The sequence below is a fragment of the Phytophthora ramorum genome (assembly GCF_020800215.1).
Source record: "Phytophthora ramorum isolate Pr-102 chromosome Unknown Phyram_PR-102_s0013, whole genome shotgun sequence".
Taxonomy (NCBI): Eukaryota; Oomycota; class Peronosporomycetes; order Peronosporales; family Peronosporaceae; genus Phytophthora; species Phytophthora ramorum.
The window spans coordinates 636,554-658,371 of NW_027150659.1; the positions used below are offsets into that span (position 1 = coordinate 636,554).

The window sequence follows — 21,818 nt, forward strand, 5'->3', positions numbered from 1 at the left end:
CCTCAAGGAGTTCAGGCGCCATGTCTCTCCGTATGTCTTGAGTTCCATCCTTCCAAGAGCTCCGATAAGTATTTGTACCTTCAAGTCGGATGGCACAGAGCCCAGCAACAGAATGGACCGTCGATTACGCTGCCAACGAGTGGTTTTGGCACCAACAGCAGTATGAAGAGCTCTGCTGTGAGAAACGCCTGCAATGTGCCGATCTTCTAAGCTTTTTCGCGACGTCCCGTGATCGACCGAACAGGGTTCTCACTCGGCAAATTGTCGCCTAAAGCCCACAAGCCCGGCTGAACGTTGTTAACCTGTCAAACCGAGCTCGTTCCAGACCACAATGCGGCTTCAACGATACACAGCGTGCACTTTGACGGCTATCTGGATAGTCATGATGGCGTTCGTCACCGCTAAAAACGCTACGACGGGAGACACCACGTACCCGACCAAGTCGGGCATCAAGACGTGGGTCGATCCAGCAACTCCTGAGGACCACCAGACGTACGTCAGCTCCCGTGGGCGACAATGGGACCTCGTCATGAGCGACGAGTTCAACACGCCGAATCGGAGCTTCCGACCGGGCGACGACCACATCTGGACATCGCTAGAGAAGCCTGACGGTGTCAACGGTGCGTTGGAGCTTTACTCGCACAACATGACCTCCACCAAGTGCGACGACGACGGAACGTGCTACTTCTACATCAAGGCCATGGACGAACTGAACGTGATTCACGTCTACAACATGTACACGCACCCCCCAGGATACGTCGACGCCTACTTCTTCTACCGAGCGGCCATGGTGCAGTCGTGGAACAAGTTCTGCTACCAAGGAGGAATGATCGAAGCACGCGTCCAGCTCCCTGGCGTCGTGGAGGAAGACTCTGGCAACCCAGACCTGAAGCTGGGCAAGAGCACGAAGGTCACAGCGACCAAGTACTACCCGACTTGGCCTGGCATTTGGATGATGGGGAACCTGGGTAGAGCTATTTTCTCGGCCTCGACGAACCGCATGTGGCCATTCTCGTACGACAAGTGTGAACCCGACCTCTTTGACCCGAGCTACCAGCGGATTAGCGCTTGCAACGACAACCCGGGCCACGGCCTGAACCCCAACCAGGGCCGAGGGGCCCCCGAGATCGACGTGCTGGAAGGCGGCGCTACCCTCGTGTCTTCGTCGCTCCAGATCGGACCCGGCATGCCGGACGAGTATCGTATCATGGGAGTCAACTACTCGTCGGGAGACTCGTCGTCCTGCATCTATGGTGGTTCCTGCATGACCCCCGGAGCGAACTACGTCGACGTCCCGACCGCGCTCTACAAGAAAGAGCGCGGCCACAAGTCGTGGTACCAGGGTCTGCGTTACTCGGCCAACAACTTGTGCGCGCAAGACGCCGACGCCAAGCAGAGCTACAGCACGATCGCGGCGTCTCTGAAGGCTGGCGTCACGGAGAACTCGTGCACTACCAAGATTTGTCCGGGCTCCAACGACGTCAACGGCGACTTGAGCCTCATCAACGACAAGGGAGAGGACCACTGGGGGATCAACTCCAACGGCACGTGCTACCCGCTCTTCAACGTCTACACGGGCGCCTACCTGTGCGACCCTGACAACACGTTCCACAAGTGCGCGATGCCGAGAAATGAGACGACAACGCCCAAGTCGAACGCCATGAGCTCCTTCAACTACCAGATGGACGCCATCTCCGCCAATTGGCCCGTTCACCTTGGCGCGTACATGGAGTTCGTCGTGTACCAGCTCGAGTGGGTGACCGGCAAGAACGGATACGTGCGCTGGTCGCTGCAGGGCAGTCCGCTGTTCGAGGTTCCGTCCGAGTCGATCTGGAACATCCCGCAGAACGCGAACAAGACGAACCCGGAGAAGTCCATGCTGGAGGAGCCCATGTACCTCATCTTCAACGTGGCTCTCTCGAGCTCCTGGGGCGCCACGCCGCCCAACGCCGGCAAGGAATGTCGAGGTGACGGCACCGACGCAGAGACCAACAAGATCTGCGATGCGTTCCCGTTGTACCTCAAGATCGACTACATTCGTCTGTACCAGGACCTGGCGGATGACCTTGACGACGACAACTACATGCAAGTGGGCTGCGACCCCAAAAGCCACCCGACCAAGAAGTGGATTGAGGATCATATTGACGAGTACCAGGACGACGACAATCACCACAAGGACGTAGCTGGTAAGGCGTTCTGTACGGTCAACGATGACTGCACGATTGGCGGCAACTTGGGCAAGACACTGCTCAAGACTGGCAAATGTGTCAAGTCTCGCTGTCAGTGCACGTACTCGTCGTCGTGGGGCGGCCCGCGGTGTACGACTGCCATTTCCGGTTCAGCTACCACCGCCACCAAGGGCAGTTCTCTCACCAAGAGCACTTACGGTCCTCCGATGGGACTGTCAATCGCCATCGCGGGAATTATCGTGCTCCTGAGCTTCGTCTCCGTGTTGTATGCCGCCCGGCAGGACAAGAAGATTCAGGTAATGATGAAGAAGAAGGAGCAGCAGGTCAAATCCGCTGCCGACGCGGGGGCGTACCGCAGCAATGACGTCCAGCAAGTCAAATACGACGCTGAGAGAGCTTCATACGGCCACAATCAGGGCTACGGCAACGACGCTCAGCGCCAACCAAGAGACAACTACAGCCAGAACTTTGTCTAACTGCTAGAAACTTGTAATTATGAATATGAAATTGACATGAATTGCCACAAATTGTGGCCCACAACGCAGTTTAAAGCAACCCACGTTCACGGTTGGAGACCGGCTTTTCAAGACAAGAGGGAGGGCGGTTGCAGATATGCTGCCCTCCTTCATCTTCGAACATATAATAGTCCCTTCCTGCTTGACGCTGCCCTTCACGCTGCCAGAGAGGCACAGGCTCGGACTGCGACAAGGAGCAACCGTGTGAGCTGACAAGTGACAGTGTCCGCGAGTCACATCTGGGGTTGAAAGCCAACCGCCACCAGAACTTCGTGTGGAAATTGCCCAAGGATTTGTATTAGTAATACCTCAAATTCATGTTATTCACGCCCCTCAGACAAAGTTCTGGCTGTAGTTGTCTCTCGGTTGGCGCTGTCCTAAGTCGTTGGGATACGACGCCTTCGACTGCCGCATTGGGCCATCGTCCTGATCGTAGATTGCAGATTTCTTCATCTCCGTCACTGACTTGGTCTTCACCACTGCAAAGATGGACCAATACACGGAGATAAACGACAGGAACACGATGATGCCTGCCAAGCCGATTGAAAGGCCCATGGGAGGGCCGTACGAGCTCTTGGAGGTCGAGCCGGAGCTTGATGAGCTCGAGATTGCGGTGGTGCACCTCGGTCCACCCCACGACGACGAGTACGTGCACTGGCATCGTGACTTGACACACTTTCCGGTCTTCAAGGCCGTCTTGCCCAGGTTGCCACCAATCGTACAGTCATCGTCGACCGAGCAGAAGGCTTTGCCGGACACCTCTTTCCACTGATTGTCGTCGTCTTCGTATTCGTCGATGTGGCCCTCAATCCACTTCTTGGTCGGGTGGCTCGCTGGGTCGCAGCCCACCTGCATGTAGTTGTCGGCGTCGAGATCGTCTCCGAGGTCTTGGTACAGCCGCATGTAGTCCATCTTGAGGTACATGGGGAACGAGTCGCAGATCTTGTTGGTCACGTCGTCCGCGCCGTCGCCACGGCATTCCTTGCCTGCGTTCGGAGGCGTCGCACCCCACGAGCTTGACAGCGCAACGTTGAGGATGAGAGACATGGGCTCCTCGAGCATGACCTTCTGCGGGTTCTTCTTGCTGGCGTTCTGCGGGACGTTCGAGAAGGCGTCGGTCGTGACCTCGAACAGCGGGTTGCCCTGCAGCATCCAGCGCACGTAACCTTTGCTGCCGGTCACCCACTCGATCTGATAATCCACGTAGTCCGTGTAGGCGCCGAGATGCACGGGCCAATTGGACGAGATGGCGTCCATTTGGTAGTTGAACGAGCTCATGGCGTTCGACTTGGGCGTTGTGCTTTCGTTTCGAGGACTGGCGCACTTGGAGTTGGTGTTGTCGGGGTCGCACAGGTACGAGCCCATGTACGAGTTCACGAGCGGGTAGCACGTTCCGTTCGTGTTGATGCCCCAGTGATTCTCGCCCACGTCATCGATCAGTCCGATATCAGCGTTCACATCGCCCGAAGCGGGGCACGTCTCGACCGAGCACGAGTTTTCAGTAATGCCCGCCTTTAGAGACGCTGCGACGGTGGCGTAGGTCTGCTTCGCCTCCGGGTTCTGCTGGCAAAAGTTGTTCGAAGCGTAGCGGAGGCCTTGGTACCATGACCTGTGGCCGCGCTCCTCCTTGTAGTACGCCGTCGGGACGTCAATGTAATTCGCACCGGGGGTCGTGCACGTGTAGCCGTAGACGCAGTACAAATTGTCACCAATGGAGGTATCGACAGGGAATAGTCGATAGTTGTCAGGCATGCCAGGGGCGATCTGTAGCGATGAAGACACTGCAAGACCTCCTCCTTCCAGTACGTCGATTTCAGGCGCACCGCGGCCTTGGTTCGGGTTCAAACCATAGCCCGGGTCGTCGTCACAAGCACTGATACGCTGGTTGTCCGGGTTGAACACGTCCGGCTCGCACTTGTCGTAGGAAAACGGCCACATTCGGTTCGTCGACGCTGAGAAGATGGCTCGGCCGAGGTTCCCCATCATCCAAATACCAGGCCAAGTCGGGTAGTACTTGGTAGTCTGGACCTTGGCGTTGTTGCCGAGTGCTAGATCCGGGTTCCCTGATGCTGCGGATACGGCACCAGGAAGCTGAGCCCGCACCTCAAGCATGCCGCCTTGGAAGCAGAACTTGTTCCACGACTGCACCATGGCCGCTCGGTAGAAGAAGTAGGCGTCGACGTATCCCGGGGGGTGCGTGTACATGTTGTAGACGTGGATCACGTTGAGTTCATCCATGGCCTTGATGTAGAAGTAGCACGTTCCGTCGTCGTCGCACTTGGTGGAGGTCATGTTGTGCGAGTAAAGCTCCAACGCACCGTTGACACCGTCAGGCTTCTCTAGCGATGTCCAGATGTGGTCGTCACCTGGCCTGAAGCTGCGGTTGGCCACGTTGAACTCGTCGCTCATGACGAGGTCCCATTCACGACCGCGCGAGCTGGTGTACTTCTGGCGGTTCTTGGGCGTGTCAGGGTCGACCCAGGTCCTGATGCCCGACTTGGTCGGGTACGTGGTGCTCGCTGTGGTGCTGTTCTTGGCCAAGACGGACGCAGTTGTGGCCACCCAAATAACGGCGAACGCCCAGACTGCAGACTGCTGATACCACATCATGGCCTGGAAGGGTCAAGTCTTCTCTACTCGCGCTTTTTCAGAGTGACTAAATTTGTTGGACACGAAAGGAGGCAGCATTCTCTTGATGCGCCGGGGTGGGGAGAACCGAGAGTTCACTCCTTGCGTAAACCACTCGTTGGGCGTGCATCCTTGACCTACTGGCGCTATTCTTGCCAACAGATCGCAATACTCCGTGTAGTCCACAGGTTTGCCAAGCTCCGGCTCACAGGAGTCCCATCTTGAGCGCCGGACAGACGCACCTGTAGCGGATCTCGTGGGACAGCCGCAAAGGCTTTGGCGCATGCTTGTAGCTTACCAGTTGAAGTGTCATTACTATGCGTGCTTTGCATGATGGCCATGATCCTGAGATCTGTCGGTGTCAGATCCCTTTTCACATTTCAACTGGCTCACTCAATCCTTGCCACGTCAACCCACGTGTACACAAGCTCGGAAAGAGCGCATTTGCGCGCTCAGAGGCAAGTGTACACGACTAGCTTCGCATTAAAAACATCATAGTCGCAGAATTGAGAGTGGCCACTCTATCAACTGCAAATTGCCGTGTTCCCGCGTTTTGGTTTTGCCCGCCACAACTCCACGACGCAAATCGCAACTGACATCTCACCGACCGTAAGGCGAATCCAAACGCCGTCAACTTGGGCTACTGTACATGTATTTGATATGAGTGTCTAGGATATCGATCCATGGCGGGTGTGCGCATGATTGTTGGTCACTTCTCTCCTTTCTCTCTGTACTACATGTACTTAGTTAGCTCGCTCCATCTTAGGCGTTCAAATGCTCATTGGCAGTCTTTTGATCTACTACTTGTAGCATGGTAGTGTATTGATATCAGCACATGAAGCAATGCATCCACATGTACCAGTGCAATCAAGTCTTGCGTGCCGTTCATGTGTGTAACAAGCAGCTTGGCTCGTGTAGCTGCCGTGGGACATCAACATTAAGAGCTCCGTTCTCCGCCACGTGTACATGTAATACATGCCATGCATGCATGTAGCGCCGATTTAGTGCACAGGTGGACATGTTCACTTCGTCGCAATGTCAACTACGTCGCGTCCAAATGCACGTTATTAATCATGTGTGGAGTTATTGGAGTTCTGACGCTAGTATATGAATGATATGGTGGAACATTACTGCATGTACATGTCGTCCTTGCAACCGAACGTGAATGAGTCAGGGACCCTGACTCACGGTGAAGCCACCCACGGATCCCTCCATACAGTGCAGCATTACCGTACATGTATCAGCATGATGAGACGTATGTTGTTTTACTACTACGTAAACAAGAGAGAGAAGGTATAATCTATAAGTAGCTTTCCTGGTAAAGCCTGCTGAGCTAGATTGTAGTACTACATCATCATAATATAATACATGTAGTGATTCCTTTCGCAACACACGACAAACTTCCCAACCAATTCCTTCAGCGAATTTGTACGTTTCAGACGTTGCTGCGGCAGCCACAGCAGGATGCAACTTGTGTATCGAGGGATCACACACAAAATGATGAGAAACGAGAGGGTACTGCAGATATGTTCCAAGAGGTAGTGAATTGGTTGTGAAGGACGACAATTTAACAGTGAATCTTTTGGCACGTAGGTGAATTTGCTCACCTTGGAAGTCGGTTGCAGCTGTCAATCTCCCAGCACGCATCGCTACGGTTACAACGGTCTCTCCTTTCATTCAAGAATCTGCCGCGTCCAGGAAAGATGGTAAAGGTGAAGATCTTTTGTTTTCTCGTTGGGACCTCACTGAGAGAGGGACCGCGTTCTCGGTCGAGATTGACGACAGCACGTCGGTGGGAGACTTGAAGGAAATCAAGAGGTGAAGGACATCGACACGGATAAGATGCAGCTTTTCCTAGCAAAGGCGGAGAACGGCGTGTGGTTTGCGAGATGACGGTATTCTGGAGACCATGTTTCGGAGCGGAAAAGTTGACACGTTATATTATATGGAGGTCCCCCCGTGTCCTGGAAGTTGAACAATCCAAGCGTCTTTGGTGCAAACGTATCGCTCGGAGAGAAAGTGATCCACGTGCTAGTGAAGGTTCTGAAGCAGACCAGCGTTCTTGGCCAATGACCTGCACAGATGAGCGACACTCAACAGGCTCACCCCAAGAGACCGAAGTTCCAGAAGTACGTTGCATTCAACAAGCCAGTGGGTGAAATGGACTTCACCGTCCCTTTGGACACTATCCCTGCCTTTCAACGGATTCAAGGGGGCTTCTCTAGCAGCGCTTGCTCACTGTATCTGTTGCATGGTCCTCCTCAATTTGAGAAAAGTGCAAATGGCATCGGGGAGTGGCTGGTTACTAGCCATTCGAACATCATGTGGGTGTATTTCGAGGTGGGTGAAGTTTTTGCAGCTGACGAGTCAAACTCTGGAATCGCTTGGGGATGTTGGTCGACAAGAAAAGCGATTGCCGCGATTTCAACTCGTATATGACTTTAGTTGCAAGGTGCGCAGATAGAAAAAAAGTATTGTTTAATCCTGGATAGAATGGATTGTCTGTTCTCCAACCCCGAATTGTTGACCACTTTTCTGCAAGTTCTTCGCATGTGGAAAGCACAATCAGATAAATTCTTTTTGGGGTTTCTTAGGGGGTTGAAGCTACGATTTGGTGAATACTCACATGATGTATCGGGGAAATTCTTTTCCAAGCCCTTTCAATGTTGCTCAGTTGGTTGAAGTCGGCCCATTCACGCGATCTCAGGTGACCGGCTTTTTCAGCCTGATCGAGGAACGTTTTCCATTTCCAGCCTCGCTTCAGGAGGGGATCATGACATTTTCTGATGGAGCCCCCGGTGTGTTGGGGTCACTTATTCGATTCACGATTGATGGGCAGAAATGAGAGCTGGAACAATGGGAGGAGTGGTTCTTCGAGAAGCCCTATTACAGGTACTTGCAGGTTTACAAGTAGAATTCAACGAGATTCACAGAAGCTGAACGACGAGGAGTGGTGGCTACCCAAACAGCTACTTGGAAACAATGAAGATTTAACGGTCAGGGACGAAAATGCTGGTCGCTAGTGAGAATGGGAGCTGTGACTAATTGACGAGTTGGGATCAAATCGCGCAACTTGAACTTTAAGCTGGCCATCGTCTCCCCGATGATGCAGCGAGTGTGCCTCGAAGCGCTCCCCGCACGAGAAATTGATGAAGCTGTGACTGCCGAGAACCCCATCCAACTCTTATCTGTTGCACTCGCCTACGTGGACCCGAACGCCATTGCATAATTGCTCGTACAGAATCGAAAATCTCCCAGCGAGGCTGTTTTTCACGTCGAGCTGTATGCCGTGCTTCGTGATGTCGTCAAAAACGCCAACCGAAAGACAAATATTTACCCTGGCACTACAACAGACACCAATGCAAGGGCGAACATTCTTATCACCAACAGCGACAGACTCGCGTATGAGCTGAAGGTAAACTAATTACTGGGAAAAGCGAGATTAACGTTGCGGCGGTGCAAGCAGATGGATACAGAAAGCAGTTCGGCGTTCAGCGAATGGTTGTCGTGAACTTTGTTCCAGCTGGACGCATCTTTGACAACGTGTATCGAGTAGAAACCTGCCCTACCGTTGAAATTATTCACGTGGAATATTCTGAACCCTTCGACGATTTCAGCATCTTTTATCTGCCATAAGAAGACATCGGTGGCATCCAGGAAGCTGATCATTGTATTCATTTTGATGACCAGTCTAGAGCAATAACTCCAATTCCTTCTAGTGTATTTCCGACGTTCAGCGCCATGTCATCCAGCAGTTGACTAAAAGCATTAATAACAAAGGGTATACCGTTCGCTAGCTTGAATTTCGTCATCCTATCTGACTGCCAGGTTAAACGATTTCGAATATATGCATTTCTCCGCTGGATGAACCATTATTAATCACGCTACCGCCTTGTCATTGTCGACCTCTTTCATTTCCATACGGTGAGTTGTCGACGGCACTACTACAGCCGAGAGACAGCCCCAGCAAGACTTGGAAGTACGTCTGCGTGAATAACATTGATTTGAGGTATTAGATTATGATTTCTACACGAAGTTCTGGTGGTAGTTGGTCTTCGAAGCCGCCACAAGGTGCGAGTCGCGGCCACTTTCACTTGTGGGCGCCGGCTCCGAAGCGGCTGCAAGCTTTCGCTCTGCGGCCAGAGACGCCATCACGACCTTGTTCTTTCTCGCACTCCGAACTGCCGCCATGTAGATGGAGAAGGCTGAAAACGCGCAGGCTACGACTGCGAGGGCGATCGAGGCCGCCATCGGCGGTCCGTACGTGCTACTCATGAGCCCTTCCGAGCTCGAGCCGGAGATTGCAGTGGTGCAGCGAGGACCGCCCCACGAGTGGTAAAGGCACTCGCAGCGCTGGTCCACGCACTTTCCCGTCTTGAGCGCTGTCCGGCTCAAGGTGCCTCCGATGGTGCAGTCGTCGCTCGTCTCGCAGAAGGCCTTGCCCGCGACTTCCTCCCACTTGTTGTCGTCGTCTTCGTACTCGTCCAAGTGGCCTTCGATCCACTCCTTGGTGGGGTGGCTGGCAGGGTCGCAGCCGATGTGCATGTAGTTGTCGGCGTCGAGGTCGGTGCCCAGGTCCTGGTACAGCCGGATGTAGTCGACCTTCATGTACATGGGGAAGGCGGCGCAGATTTTGTTGGCGACTTCATCTTTGCCGTCTCCGCGGCACTCCTTGCCAGGGTTGGGCGGCGTCGCACCCCAGGAGCTCGAGAGCGCGACGTTGAAGATCACGTACAGAGGCTCCTCGATCATGATCTTCTGCGGGTTGGTCTTGCCCGAGTTCTGCGGGACGGTCGTGATGGACTCGGTCGTGACCTCGAACAGAGGGCTCCCGTGGAGCTGCCAGCGCACGTAGCCGTTCTTGCCGGTCACCCACTCGACCTGGTAGTCCAGAAAGCCCGTGTACGCGCCGAAGTGGATCGGCCAGTTGGACGAGATGGCGTCCATCTGGTAGTTGAAGGTGCTCATGGCGTTGGACTTGGGCGTGCTTTCGTTACGAGGACTGGCGCACTTGGAGAAGGTGTTGTCCGGGTCACACAGGTACGAGCCCATGTACGAGTTGATGAGCGGGTAGCACGTGCCGTTCGAGTTGATGCCCCAGTGGTTCGTCCCGACGCCGTCGATCAGGCCCAGGTTCGCGTTCACGTCTCCCGAAGCGGGGCACGTGTCCACCGAGCACGTGTTCTCCGTGATGCCCGTTTTGAGTGCGGCCGCGACGGTGCTGTAGGTCTGCTTTGCCTCGGCATCCTGTGCGCAGTAGTTGTTGGCACCGTATCGAAGACCCTGGTACCAAGACTTGTGGCCCCGTTCGGCCTCGTAGAACGTCGTTGGGACGTCAATGTAGTTCGCGCCAGGCGTCAGACAATTGTAGCTGTACAGGCAGTAGCTGAAGTCGCCCGTCGACGTGTTCACAGGGAACAAGCGGTAGTCGTCGGGCATGCCGGGCGCGATCTGCAGCGACGAAGAGATGGCAAGTCCTCCGCCTTCGAGCACATCGATTTCTGGCGCTCCACGGCCCTGGTTCGGATTGAGACCGTAGCCCGGGTTGTCGTCGCATGCGCTGATGCGCTGGAAGCTGGGGTCAAAGACGTCGGCGTCGCATCGGTCGTAGGAAAAGGGCCACATGCGGTTCGTGGAGGCGGAGAAAATGGCGCGACCGAGGTTGCCGAGCATCCAGATACCAGGCCACGTCGGGTAGTACCTGTTGCTCGCGACTTTACCCGAGTTTCCCTTCGCTCGGTCGGGGTTCCCGGTCTCTGCTGTCACGGCGCCAGGGAGTTGAGCACGGACCTCCAGCATCCCTCCTTGGTAGCAGAACTTGTTCCAGGACTGCACCATTGCTCCACGGTAGAAGAAGTTGACGTCTGTGAAGCTGGGAGGGTGCGTGTACATGTTGTACACGTGGATCACATTGACCTCGTCGACCGTCTTGATGAAGTAGTAGCACGTTCCGTCGTCGTCGCACTTGGTACTCGTCATATTGTGCGAGTAAAGCTCCAAAGCGCCGTTAACGCCGTCGGGTTTCTCGAGCGAGGTCCACATGTGGTCGTCGCCTGGCCTGAAGCTGCGGTTGGCCACGTTGAACTCGTCGCTCATGACGAGGTCCCATCGTCGACCCCGCGAGCTTGTGTACACGTATCTGTCCTCGGGGGTATCCGGGTCGACCCAAGTCCCGATGCCCGACCGCGTCGGGTACGTCGTGCCGTTCTTGGCTGCAACGAGAGCTGTCGACAGCGCCAAGGCCCACACTGCTGCATACTGGGCGAGCTGCATTGCAAGCTGGACGCTAGTCGAAATCTGCTTCGAGGGTAGATTCGAGCGCCTCTGTGAACGCGAGGTGGCGGATTGAAGAATGGGATGATGGGAACGATGCGGCATGGAGATCAAAGCTCTAGATCGGCCCATCGACTGTTTAACGCGACATTTCTGCAAGCTGCTGAGCTCCAGGGGAAGAAGGTTCAAGCTGCTGCTACTTGTACAATTCAAACTGTTGATCTGGAGCTATGGCCGTCTGCAATGGCGAGGCTGTCAACACCATACGCCCACATGTTCCCCATCGTTGGGCCACTGCATGTAGCAGAGCGAAGACTTTGCCCCACACTGTCCCCGCACTCGTACCGCTGGATTTTTCGAGGTGAAAGTGCCATTGCGTGCAAATCCCGACAGAAGTCTGCCGAACCGCTTCGAACAGAACAAGCGCGGGATTACAATCTCACGACATGAGCACACGTGGTGATCAGAGTGCGTGGGCGAGCTGTAAACATCGTCTGTTATAATACAGGTATCCATAATACAGTAGCGCCGACGCCACTTGTCGCGAATGAACATCTAAACGTCAGGAAAGGCAACATGGCGAGCTCGCACGAGCGCGCGTGGATATCTAGCGTCTGTAACTGCTGAGGCACGATGGAGGAGGCAAATCTGTCCTGATACCATCTGACTTTTAATCTAAGTCCAACTGTGCATTGATTAAAAGTGGGTCCGACGTTGACGTTGACGTCTCTCCGGAGTCCGAAGCTGTCCACGACGCAGTTGTTGTTCCCAGAACAGAAAATACAGGCAGCCTGAGATTCGAGACATTTGCTTCGTCGAGGCTGTCGTGGGAGGCAGAGTCGTGTCATCGAAAGAATCGCGTTGGCGTTGCTTGCTGTTGACAAGTCTTTGGTCGGTGCTTGAAGGAATCGCAGGACAAGGCTCCCTTCGCTTCACAATATCAACCCACAGCTTCGGTGCCTCAGCTGCGGGCACAAACAACGTAGCCCACCGTGACCCCGTTTGCAAAAATACGGTGGTGAATCCGTTGCTCTTCAATGACTGACTTGTACGCTACAGCTCGAACACCGGACCACCAGCCAACACACGTATTCAGCACAAGATCGCATCAGCCTCTCCGAAACAAACCACTGCTTCAGCGCACTAAAACGTATCAGCTGACGGGTACGGCCTCAGCAAGCGTAAACCTCTCTGCGCTAGCACCGTACCACGAGCACGATAGCGCGTGCGAAAGCGTGCCTTCATCCGGGTCAATCCGCCACCGAATCAGCAAAACGTTGAAGGTACGGATGACTTTTCTCGGCATCACTCGCGCTACGAGCAGCAGCACAACGGACGTGGCTTGGTACACATGCTGGCCATAGAAGAGATACCCCGTGAGCAGCAGCGCCTCCACCGTCGTGCAGCGCTTGCCTCGAAACGTGACGTAGGCGAAATCCTCGCAGTCGTAGAACAACCGAGTAAACTGTCCACCAAGGCAGTTCTCTTCGAATGTCGTGAGCTTCAGTCGCTGCAAGTCCGCCATTTGGGGGCCCACCTTGTTGGAGAACTTGAACGCAGACGAAGACTGAGGAGTGATGTGGATCGTTGCGCCTCTCCTCATGGTCAGTTGCATGCTCCTGGCCACGCGCTTCTCTACGATAGCGCCCAGGTTTGCCACAAAGCCCATTGTAAAGCTGAGAGTAGCGACCACAAACACCAGATTCACCGTGAACACGTAGCACGAGTCGTTAAGCCCACAGTACTTTGCTCCTCGTACCGATGTTCGGCGCAGAAGTTCGCCGTTCTGCTCGCCGATGAACGCCAGAGACGTGAGCCGCAGTGACGACAGGCCTGCAAACGCAATCATCGTGCTTGTCAACTGCAGGATCTCCCACGGGATACGAAAGTGGCGATCCAGCACTTGCTCGCCCGACCTTGCCCGGATGAGATTGATGAACGAGTAGTTGAAGGCGAAGAAACTGAGCGCGAGATTTACCACCAACGCCAGCGACAGTGTGCCCGTGGAGAGTCCGAGGTAGTAGAGATTCGAGTTGAACGCGAGGTGGTACGTGATCTGGGCGAGGTAAATGGGCTGCATTCGGCCATTCTGGCAGCGGTACGCCCAAATTTGGGTGAGCAGCACGGAGCGCTGGTGCGACATCACTTGGTACAGACTGACAATGCCCATGAGGAGGATCTGCACGACAACAACACCCGGCAGAATGCTAAGACCCACAGTGTCCGCATATCGACTGCGAAATACGCTGATGATTTGGTCAAGACGCGTTGGATCCGTCGGGTTCACGTCGTCCGTGTACTCCCACTCGGAATTGTACTGGTTGCGGACACACACGCCGCCTGAGGAACACACAGGCAGGTCGTCGGGGGCTTGCAGCATGAGACCGTATGGTATCCAATGTTTCAGCAGCGTGCATGTGTCCTCAACGTAGACCCCCGTAGTATTGACGACACGCACTCGGCAGCCAGCGTAGTAGCCCTTGAAGAGCGGTTGCGTGACATTCTTGACGCCGTAAATGGTGTTCTTGGCTGGGATGTATCGAGAGGTGCTGGGCAGGCTGCTCGTGAACTGGTACGGGAACAACTTGAGGATATCGGGCACGACGGCCAGCAGGTCTTCTCCGTGCGTCTCAAAAACAAGTTTTTCACCGACGATGCCGTCGTTGAGAATGTCCGGCCGGCAGTCCGTGTAGTGCGGGAACGTGATGACATCGGCGACTGGAACGGACGAGTAGTCGAGGCTGTTCTTGACGTTCTGGAACTTGAACAGCCTCAGCAGGATGCCGATGTTCCAGCGAGAGACGCATTCCTCCTTCCTTTCGACGGCCACTTCCAGTTCACGCAGCATTTGTGGGGACAGAGAGAGCTTCAGTGTTGTGATAACTGCCAGTACGCCTTCCGGACCATCGGCCAGGACGACATTGGGGGTGCCCCAATCGTTCACACCCGTGGAGCAAACGGCGCCGTTTGCGTCGAGTTGATCGGCGAGCGCGAGAGCTTCGGGCGAGAGTCGGCTGTAGTCTCCTGCTGCGACGGCTTCCGTGGCACTGGCTTGGAGGTCTTCGTAGGTCGGTTTGCTCAATACAGCGTCACTTCCAAAGGCACTGAGTTGCATGAGTACCTTTCGGCAAGAGCAGACGCAGCCCGAACATCCGCCGTGCATTACAGGATCAAGCTGGCTGTATGCGAAGTAGCTGTCTGCTGGTCCGATGAAAAACTTGGCGGTGGAAAGGTAGTTGGTGGCTCCAAATACCAAGACGAGCAGCAGAGGTGCGATCACGCAGCGCCCGATCACAGCAACTGCCGCGCTGATCTCGATTGGTCGAAGCATGGTTGGTCCCCGGCGCTGTTGCCGTCGCTGTCGACGCCACTGCTTAGCCCATGTGCCGATGGGCTGCGAGTCTGTCTGGGGAACGATGACAACTTTGGCTCTGTTGACCAACGACTGGATCGGCTTCAGTACGGGCTGGCTCACTGGAACTTTTACTGCGCACCCTTCTCTAACAACCGACTCACCGACATCGTGGCCGGCTGGCAAGCGCTTTGACGCACCACCTCGCAAAAATGGGCTTGCAGTCATGTGTGGGGCAGTTCTCTTGTCACGCAGTCACTAACAATGCCCACGATCATAGATTCTCCAAAAATACCGGTTCCCTGTTACTGAATAACCTCCTGCATCACAAGTTAAAACGAGCAAAGCAAAACACGATTTCCAAGCTCGTGTTAGTAAAGCATTCTTAGCGCAGGGGCCAGAACGCGTCGCCTTTGGTGGCTCCAGCAGATTTCGGTGCAGCCCGCGTTTTCGCTATCACGAGGACATCCTCCGTTTCGAGAGCGTGGTTTGGGTCAGGACATTCGCCCTCCTCCCAGTCGGCTAGAGAGCGCGCCGACAGGCTGACCACGAAGCGGTCCAGAAAGGCCTGGTCGCTGGCGATACGCAGGTCCATCAACGAGGCTGGCGCCTGCTCCAGGATGAATGCCACCGACTTGCGCGTCACCTTGAGCACCACTACACACAGCAGCAGCGTGTCAGCACAAAGAGTTGAGCTCGAGATCCCAAGTCTCCATACCGCCGAACTCCATGTACGTTGCATTCAGCCGATGCCAAATCGCGTCCATCTTGAGAAAAGCTACACACAGTCAATCAGGTTAGTCCTGCGGTTGATCCAATAAAGGCGTCGCACTCACCGAAGAAGAAGAGCTCGTAAAAAGCCGCAGGCTCTTCAAAAAGCTCCCAAAACACTTGTTTCGTGTCAAAAAAGCGTCCGTCTCCAAGCTGCAGCAAGCCGGCTAGCAAACACGTCAAGTTGATGCCCGCGACACAAACCGGGTACCACTTCTTGTCCTGTCCTGGCGTTTGTGCCTGCTGGATCGCCCTCATCTCCTGCGGGTGGGCTTCAAAGACGTACAACAGACACTTGAGCGCCAGCACGCCACCTCCTCTAAAGTCCGTCTCAGGACTCGCGTTCTGGAAGCCCAGAGCGACCCAGTCCACGCGCGTCCTGCAGAAATCCTGCGTCTGCTCCCCGTCCTGCACAGCTCTCCACAGTTTCTCCAATGAGGCCTCGAGCCACTCGTCTCCAGCCTCCACCTTGAGTGTCAGGTTCTTCTGCAGCTCTGTGAGTTCCTGTAGAGCCTGTTGTGAAGGTAGGACAGCGCCTGTCCTGTCCGAATTGGCTCGTGATCTGCGTCCTGTCCAGGATGCTCTGCGTCCTACCCAGGACGTTTTGACGGCCTGCAGGCTGCTGGAGGCTGCAACTAGCAGGTCTTCGGCTGTAGGCTCCCGTTTCTGCGAGAAAGTGACTGCAGCAGGGGTAGACGGCACTTTGATCCTGCGCAGTGTGCGCCCGAGCCTGGAACCTGTGCGTCCTGCGTCCTGTGCTGCGTCCTGAGGCGTGGAATCAAGTGGCACACACAAAACACCGCACATTTCGCACTCGGCGAGCTGCGGGTGGTTCAGGAACGTGCAGACGCGGCAGCTCCACGCATCAGCGTCATGTGCTTCGGTCTCTGTCGCAGGTTCGCAGGCGTCGGAGGCGCTGAGCAGTTCCTGCTGGATGTCCAAGGGCAGCGCGGCGAAGACGCTTGGGTCGATCATCGCGGCGCGTCTTGAAGTGAAGTGAAGTGAAGTGTGCCACACAATCTTAACAGATATAACAGGTGTCACATTTTTGGCATACAAAAAGCAAGTCACGCGACGGCCCTGTTTGATTTCCCATAGCGTGGGGCTTGTTAGATAACACGTTTCAAAATACGCTTTTTTTGTCTTTTGTGTCATGGCTACTTTTTTGGAGGTCGAGCTGTTGTTGAAGTTGACTTGCCTTTTGTGGCAGCTTTGTTGTTCGTTCTACTGGTTGACGTGGCTTTGGATGGACTGACAGCTCGTTTGGGAGACGTTGTAGTGGATTTGGTAGGGCTGGCGACTGGTGTTGGAGGTGGCTTTTGAGGTTTGCGGCTCTCCTGTTCCAAATGCACCAGCATGTGAACTTCCTCGGCCCACATGGCCAGCATCTCGTTGGTGCGGCGAGTGGATTCATCCCAGTGCACGACTGGCGCCAATTTGCGGCGCTTCAGCTGCTCCAGAGTCTGCAAAATGGCGTTCACGCGCTCAGCGGGGAACGCGGCGGGGCCGACGAACTGCAAAAGGCCACCCAGGCCTTGCAACGCAGAAGCTGCGGTCGGCACCTTCTTGGCTGCTTTAACGGTGTCGATGGCTCCAGGTTTGAGTTGGGAGGAGGTTGAACCGGACTTGGTGGGCGTCGACGGTACTGTCGGGGTCCGGGGCTTGGACGGGGAGGCTGAGGGTTTCTTCGGACTAGCGGCAGTGGCACGCGTGGGGCTGGCAGCTCGAGTTTTCGTGGCAGCAGTTCGAGGAGCAGGCTTTGTTGGCGACTTTGGTGTGGCTGTGGACTTGGTCGGTGACGCTTTGCCTCGAGCTGCTGAGCTGGCAACAGGCGTTTTTCTGCTGGACGCGGCGGCTTTCGTCGCAGTGACTGGGGTCTTTGGTTTTACTGCCGTAGCAGGGGTAGACACTGCAGATGGCGTCGCTGGTGCAGTAGAATTGGGAGCAGGCGTCTGTACATCTCCAGCAATTTCGAGGTTGATCACACTGTCGACGGGCAGTCCCATTGCTGTGAGCACGTTCACGTCTCGCCGAGTAAATGGCCAGTTGTGCATGACGAATCCCCGCTTGCCTTGAGACTCCATCAGCTCGGATACGTGTTTCTTGAGCGCACTCGCATAAGCTTCAAGCGTTGGCTGTGGTCGAGGTACAACCGGAGTGATGGCCTGCACGGGTGCTTGCGACGACGCATTTGTTGGGGAAACGGGCGCTGCAACACTGGAATCACCCCGTCCATCCGTGTCTTGGCCTTCACTCTGCTGCGATTGCTGCTGTTGGTCAAGTACCAGCTGAAGCTTCCTCTGCTCCTCTTCTCGAGCCGCTTGCGCCTGATTCTCTTCGTCCTGCTGGAGTTGTGCCAACGTTTGCTTCAGATCGACGGGCAGATATTTCAGCTTCTCGCCCATTATGTCCGCGCACTCAGCAGCATCCGTTGGGGTGGCGCCTTCCACGAGCAAGACGCCGCGAATGACCTCATCGATATCGAGAGACGTTTGCCTATGGACAACTCGTGGCTCGGAAGGTTCCGTTTCGATGCTCTCCTGGTCTCGTTGGTTGTCCGAGTCGCGGACGGTACGCAGCAAATGCGACTCGTTCTCTGGGGCTGCGAGGCTTGGCGTCAGAACTTGGTGGATGATCCGCAGCGCCTCCTTGCTCAGCGTCTGCTTTGGTGACTTGGTATCCCTCACAACTGAATCACGCAGCAGCCCCAAGAGAGTGGCCACGGTCTGACGCAGCGCCACAGCTTGAGAGCGGAAAAAGGAGCCGTCGGCGCCTCCCCCAGCCTGCTGCAGTCGTCTCATCCGTGTTTTGCAGACACGAAGCTGTCGCTTGTAGCAATAGGCGTCCTTACGGGCATCTCCACGCTCGTGCTTAAGCTGCGAGATCTGAGCTTCCAGCTCTCTGCGTGTTTGAGCTGCAGCCTCGAGATCATCGTGCGCTTGCTGGAGTCGGCGCTTCATCTCGTCGTTGTCGCGCACCTGCTGCCAGAGCGTGTTGCGCATGAGCTGCTCAAAGTAGCAGTCGTGGGCGCTCATGGAGACGAACATGTCTTGGGTCGTCTCGCTCTCCGCCTTCATGCGGGTCGCGTCTACCACAAGCGCATCGTGTCGCTTGCGTAAGTTCGTGAAGCCCTCGACGAAGAAGTCCAACTGGGCACGCGAGTGCAGCATTTCGGCTCGCATCTCGTCGTGTTGCTCTCTCAAAACGTTGGTCTGTCGTACGAGGAAGGCCCGGGCGGTCTGCTCTTTGGTCCGTAAGTGCGTCAGCTCGAGCAGGAACCGCTTGAGTTTCTCGAAGCTGGGAGAACCGGTGTGCACCAGGCGCTCTGCGTCTTTGAACGACGTTTCCAGCACTTGAAGCTCGGCTAGTTGCTGCTCGATCTCGTCGTTGAGGAGGTGGTCCTTCACGCGTTCTTGCCGCTCAGGTTCGGCTTGCTGGTTGCTGGAACGGACTTCTGAGGACGACGCGATCGCTGGTAGGAACGTGGTGTTAAAGGTCGGCTTCTTGCTCGCGAGGATCCCGCTCTTGTGCTGCTGTAGATCCGCAGAGCGTAACCAGGCGAGAAATACACCGAGCGACGTGTCCTGGTCCATACACACCAGTCCTGTGAGGACCCTCTCGATGTCGCCACGGTCCTCGCATCCTCGAAGGTCGATGCGGAGAGTCTCGGCTAGCAGCCGCAACTGAGGTGGGGGCAGTGCCTGCACCGATTCCTGCACGAACGGCTTGATCCCCAGCATGCCAGCTCCATGGAGCAGCCAGGGACAACGGACAGATCGACGCTTGGGTGGTAACTGCTTTGCGAATATTTATCGGACTAGACTACAGGCAGCTAATAGCCTCGCTACGACGCGTGGGAAACGTAGTTCCCAGTGTCGGCGCCTCGAGCAACCGCATCGCTCTTGGCCATCATGGTAGCCTTGACGATCGCCGCGTTCTTCTTCGCGGCGGACTTCATGCCGGCAAACACGGAAAGGAAGGTGAGGAAGACGACGACCCCAGCGAGGCCGAGGGGCAGCACGATCGGCGGGCCGTACACGCGCGTCGACGCCTTCGACGACGAAGACTCGGCTAGCGCTACGGTGCACCGGGGACCGACCCACGACTCGGGGTACGAGCACGAGCAGCGCGAGTCGACGCACGTTCCCGTGATCAGATCCGTCCTGCCGAAGATGCCGCCGATGGTGCAGTCGTTGTTCGTCTTGCAGAAGGCCCTGCCCACCACTTCCGTCACCAGGTTGTCGTCGTCCTGGTACTCGTCGATGTGCCCCTCGATCCATTGCTTGGTCGGGTGGCTGGCAGGGTCGCAGCCGACCTGCATGTAGTTGTCCGCGTCGAGGTCGTCGCCCAGGTCCTGGTACAGCCGGATGTAGTCGAGCTTCATGAACATGGGGAACTCGTCGCAGATCTTGTTCACCGTCTCGTCCAAGCCGTCGCCGCGGCACGCGCTGCCCGGGTTGGGCGGCTTGGTGCCCCACGAACTGGACAGCGCGACGTTGAAGATGATGGACATGGGCTCCTCCAGCATGACCTTCTGCGGGTTGCTGCTGTTGGCGTTCTGCGGGACGTTGGAGAACGAGTCGGCCGTGACTTCGAACAGCGGGTTGCCCGCCAGCATCCAGCGCACGTAGCCGTTCACGCCCGTCACCCACTCGAGCTGGTACACGAGGTAGTCCGTGTACGCGCCGAGATGGATCGGCCAGTTGGACGAGATGGCGTCCATCTGGTAGTTGAACGGGTCCATGGCGTTCGACCTGGGCGTACTGGAGTTGCGCGGGCTCACGCACCGTCCGTCCGAGTTGTCCGGGTCGCACAGATAGGACCCCATGTACGAGTTCATGATGGGGTAGCACGTGCCGTTGGAGTTGATCCCCCAGTGGTTCTTGCCAGCCTCGTCAATGATGCCCAAGTCGCCGTTCACATCCAGCGACGCTGGACACGTTGACGTAGTGCACGAGTTCTCAGTGATCCCTCGAGTGACAGAGGCGTTCACGGTAGTGAAGCTCTGCACTTTGGTCGCCTTCTTCGCGCAGTTGTTGTTGGCGGCGTAGCGAAGACCCTGGTACCAAGACTTGTGGCCGCGCTTCTGCTTGTAGTACGCCGTTGGGACGTCGATCAAGTTGGCTCCGTCGGTCTTGCAGTCGTACGAGTAGACGCAGTACGGGCTGGTAGCGTCCGCTCCCTTCGTGTCGGCGGCAAAGAGACGGAAGTCAATGGGCATCCCTGGGGCAATCTGCAGCGACGACGAGATGGCCAACCCACCGCCTTCAAGCACGTCGATTTCGGGGGCCCCACGTCCCTGGTTGGGGTTTAGTCCGTAGCCCGGGCTGTCATCACACGCACTAATGCGCTGGTTGGTCGGGTCGAAGATCTTGGGCTCGCATCGGTTGTAGGAGAAGGGCCACATGCGGTTCGTCGAGCCCGAGAAGATGGCTCGGCCGAGGTTCCCCATCATCCAGATACCGGGCCACGTCGGGTAGTACGACGTCTCCGTCACCTGTCCGGACTTACCAAGAGCCAAGTCCGGGTTGCCCGACGCCTTCGATACCGCTCCAGGAAGCTGCGCCCGCACCTCGAGCATGCCTCCTTGGAAGCAGAACTTGTTCCAGGACTGCACCATAGCGGCTCGGTAGTAAAACGACGCGTTCTGGTAGCCCGGCGGGTGCTGGTACATGTTGTAGACCGAGATGGTGACGTTGTCGCTGGCCACTTCGATGTAGAAGTAGCACGTTCCGTCGTCGTCGCACTTGGTACTCGTCATATTGTGCGAGTAAACCTCCAGCGCGCCGTTCACGCCGTCGGGTTTGTCCAGTGACGTCCACATGTGGTCGTCGCCCGGTTGGAAGCTGCGGTTGGCCACGTTGAACTCGTCGCTCATGACGAGGTTCCATTGGCGTCCTCGAGAGGTCGTGTATAGCTGTCGGTCGGATGGCGTGTCCGGGTCCACCCAGCTCTTAAGCCCGGACTTGGTCGGGTACTCGGACGAGGAAGAGCTGTTCTTCCCTGCCACTGAAGTCGTGGCCATGGCCAGTGCCCACGCTGCCACGAAAGGGGCCCGCATCATGTACTCGAGACCGGGGGAAAGCGCGA

At 56.1% G+C, this 21,818-nt stretch overlaps 7 protein-coding genes across 7 annotated transcripts; 2 read left to right on the forward strand and 5 right to left on the reverse strand.

The window, feature by feature from the left end:
- Positions 1-2,395: 2,395 nt before the first annotated feature.
- KRP23_11863 (uncharacterized protein) lies at positions 2,396-2,665 on the forward strand (the record flags this gene model as incomplete). Its single annotated transcript, XM_067882441.1, has 1 exon — positions 2,396-2,665. The coding sequence occupies one exon, from the start codon at positions 2,396-2,398 to the stop codon at positions 2,663-2,665; it is 270 nt and encodes an 89-aa protein (XP_067740034.1).
- A 2,392-nt stretch (positions 2,666-5,057) lies between these two features.
- On the forward strand, positions 5,058-5,303 carry KRP23_11864 (uncharacterized protein; the record flags this gene model as incomplete). Its single annotated transcript, XM_067895797.1, has 1 exon — positions 5,058-5,303. The coding sequence occupies one exon, from the start codon at positions 5,058-5,060 to the stop codon at positions 5,301-5,303; it is 246 nt and encodes an 81-aa protein (XP_067740035.1).
- A 4,055-nt stretch (positions 5,304-9,358) lies between these two features.
- KRP23_11865 (uncharacterized protein) lies at positions 9,359-9,607 on the reverse strand (the record flags this gene model as incomplete). The annotated part of the gene is made up of 1 exon (XM_067882443.1): positions 9,359-9,607. The coding sequence occupies one exon, from the start codon at positions 9,605-9,607 to the stop codon at positions 9,359-9,361; it is 249 nt and encodes an 82-aa protein (XP_067740036.1).
- Positions 9,608-12,758: 3,151 nt separating this feature from the next.
- Positions 12,759-14,936, reverse strand: KRP23_11866 (uncharacterized protein; the record flags this gene model as incomplete). Its single annotated transcript, XM_067882444.1, has 1 exon — positions 12,759-14,936. One exon carries the CDS (start codon positions 14,934-14,936, stop codon positions 12,759-12,761), a length of 2,178 nt encoding a protein of 725 aa, XP_067740037.1.
- Positions 14,937-15,342: 406 nt separating this feature from the next.
- KRP23_11867 (ELMO domain-containing protein A) lies at positions 15,343-16,703 on the reverse strand (the record flags this gene model as incomplete). Its single annotated transcript, XM_067882445.1, has 3 exons — positions 15,343-15,614; positions 15,676-15,735; positions 15,794-16,703. 3 exons carry the CDS (start codon positions 16,701-16,703, stop codon positions 15,343-15,345), a joined length of 1,242 nt encoding a protein of 413 aa, XP_067740038.1.
- A 182-nt stretch (positions 16,704-16,885) lies between these two features.
- Positions 16,886-19,468, reverse strand: KRP23_11868 (uncharacterized protein; the record flags this gene model as incomplete). Its single annotated transcript, XM_067882446.1, has 1 exon — positions 16,886-19,468. One exon carries the CDS (start codon positions 19,466-19,468, stop codon positions 16,886-16,888), a length of 2,583 nt encoding a protein of 860 aa, XP_067740039.1.
- Positions 19,469-19,572: 104 nt separating this feature from the next.
- On the reverse strand, positions 19,573-20,472 carry KRP23_11869 (Beta-glucan synthesis-associated protein KRE6; the record flags this gene model as incomplete). Its single annotated transcript, XM_067882447.1, has 1 exon — positions 19,573-20,472. The coding sequence occupies one exon, from the start codon at positions 20,470-20,472 to the stop codon at positions 19,573-19,575; it is 900 nt and encodes a 299-aa protein (XP_067740040.1).
- Between the last annotated feature and the right edge of the window lie 1,346 nt (positions 20,473-21,818).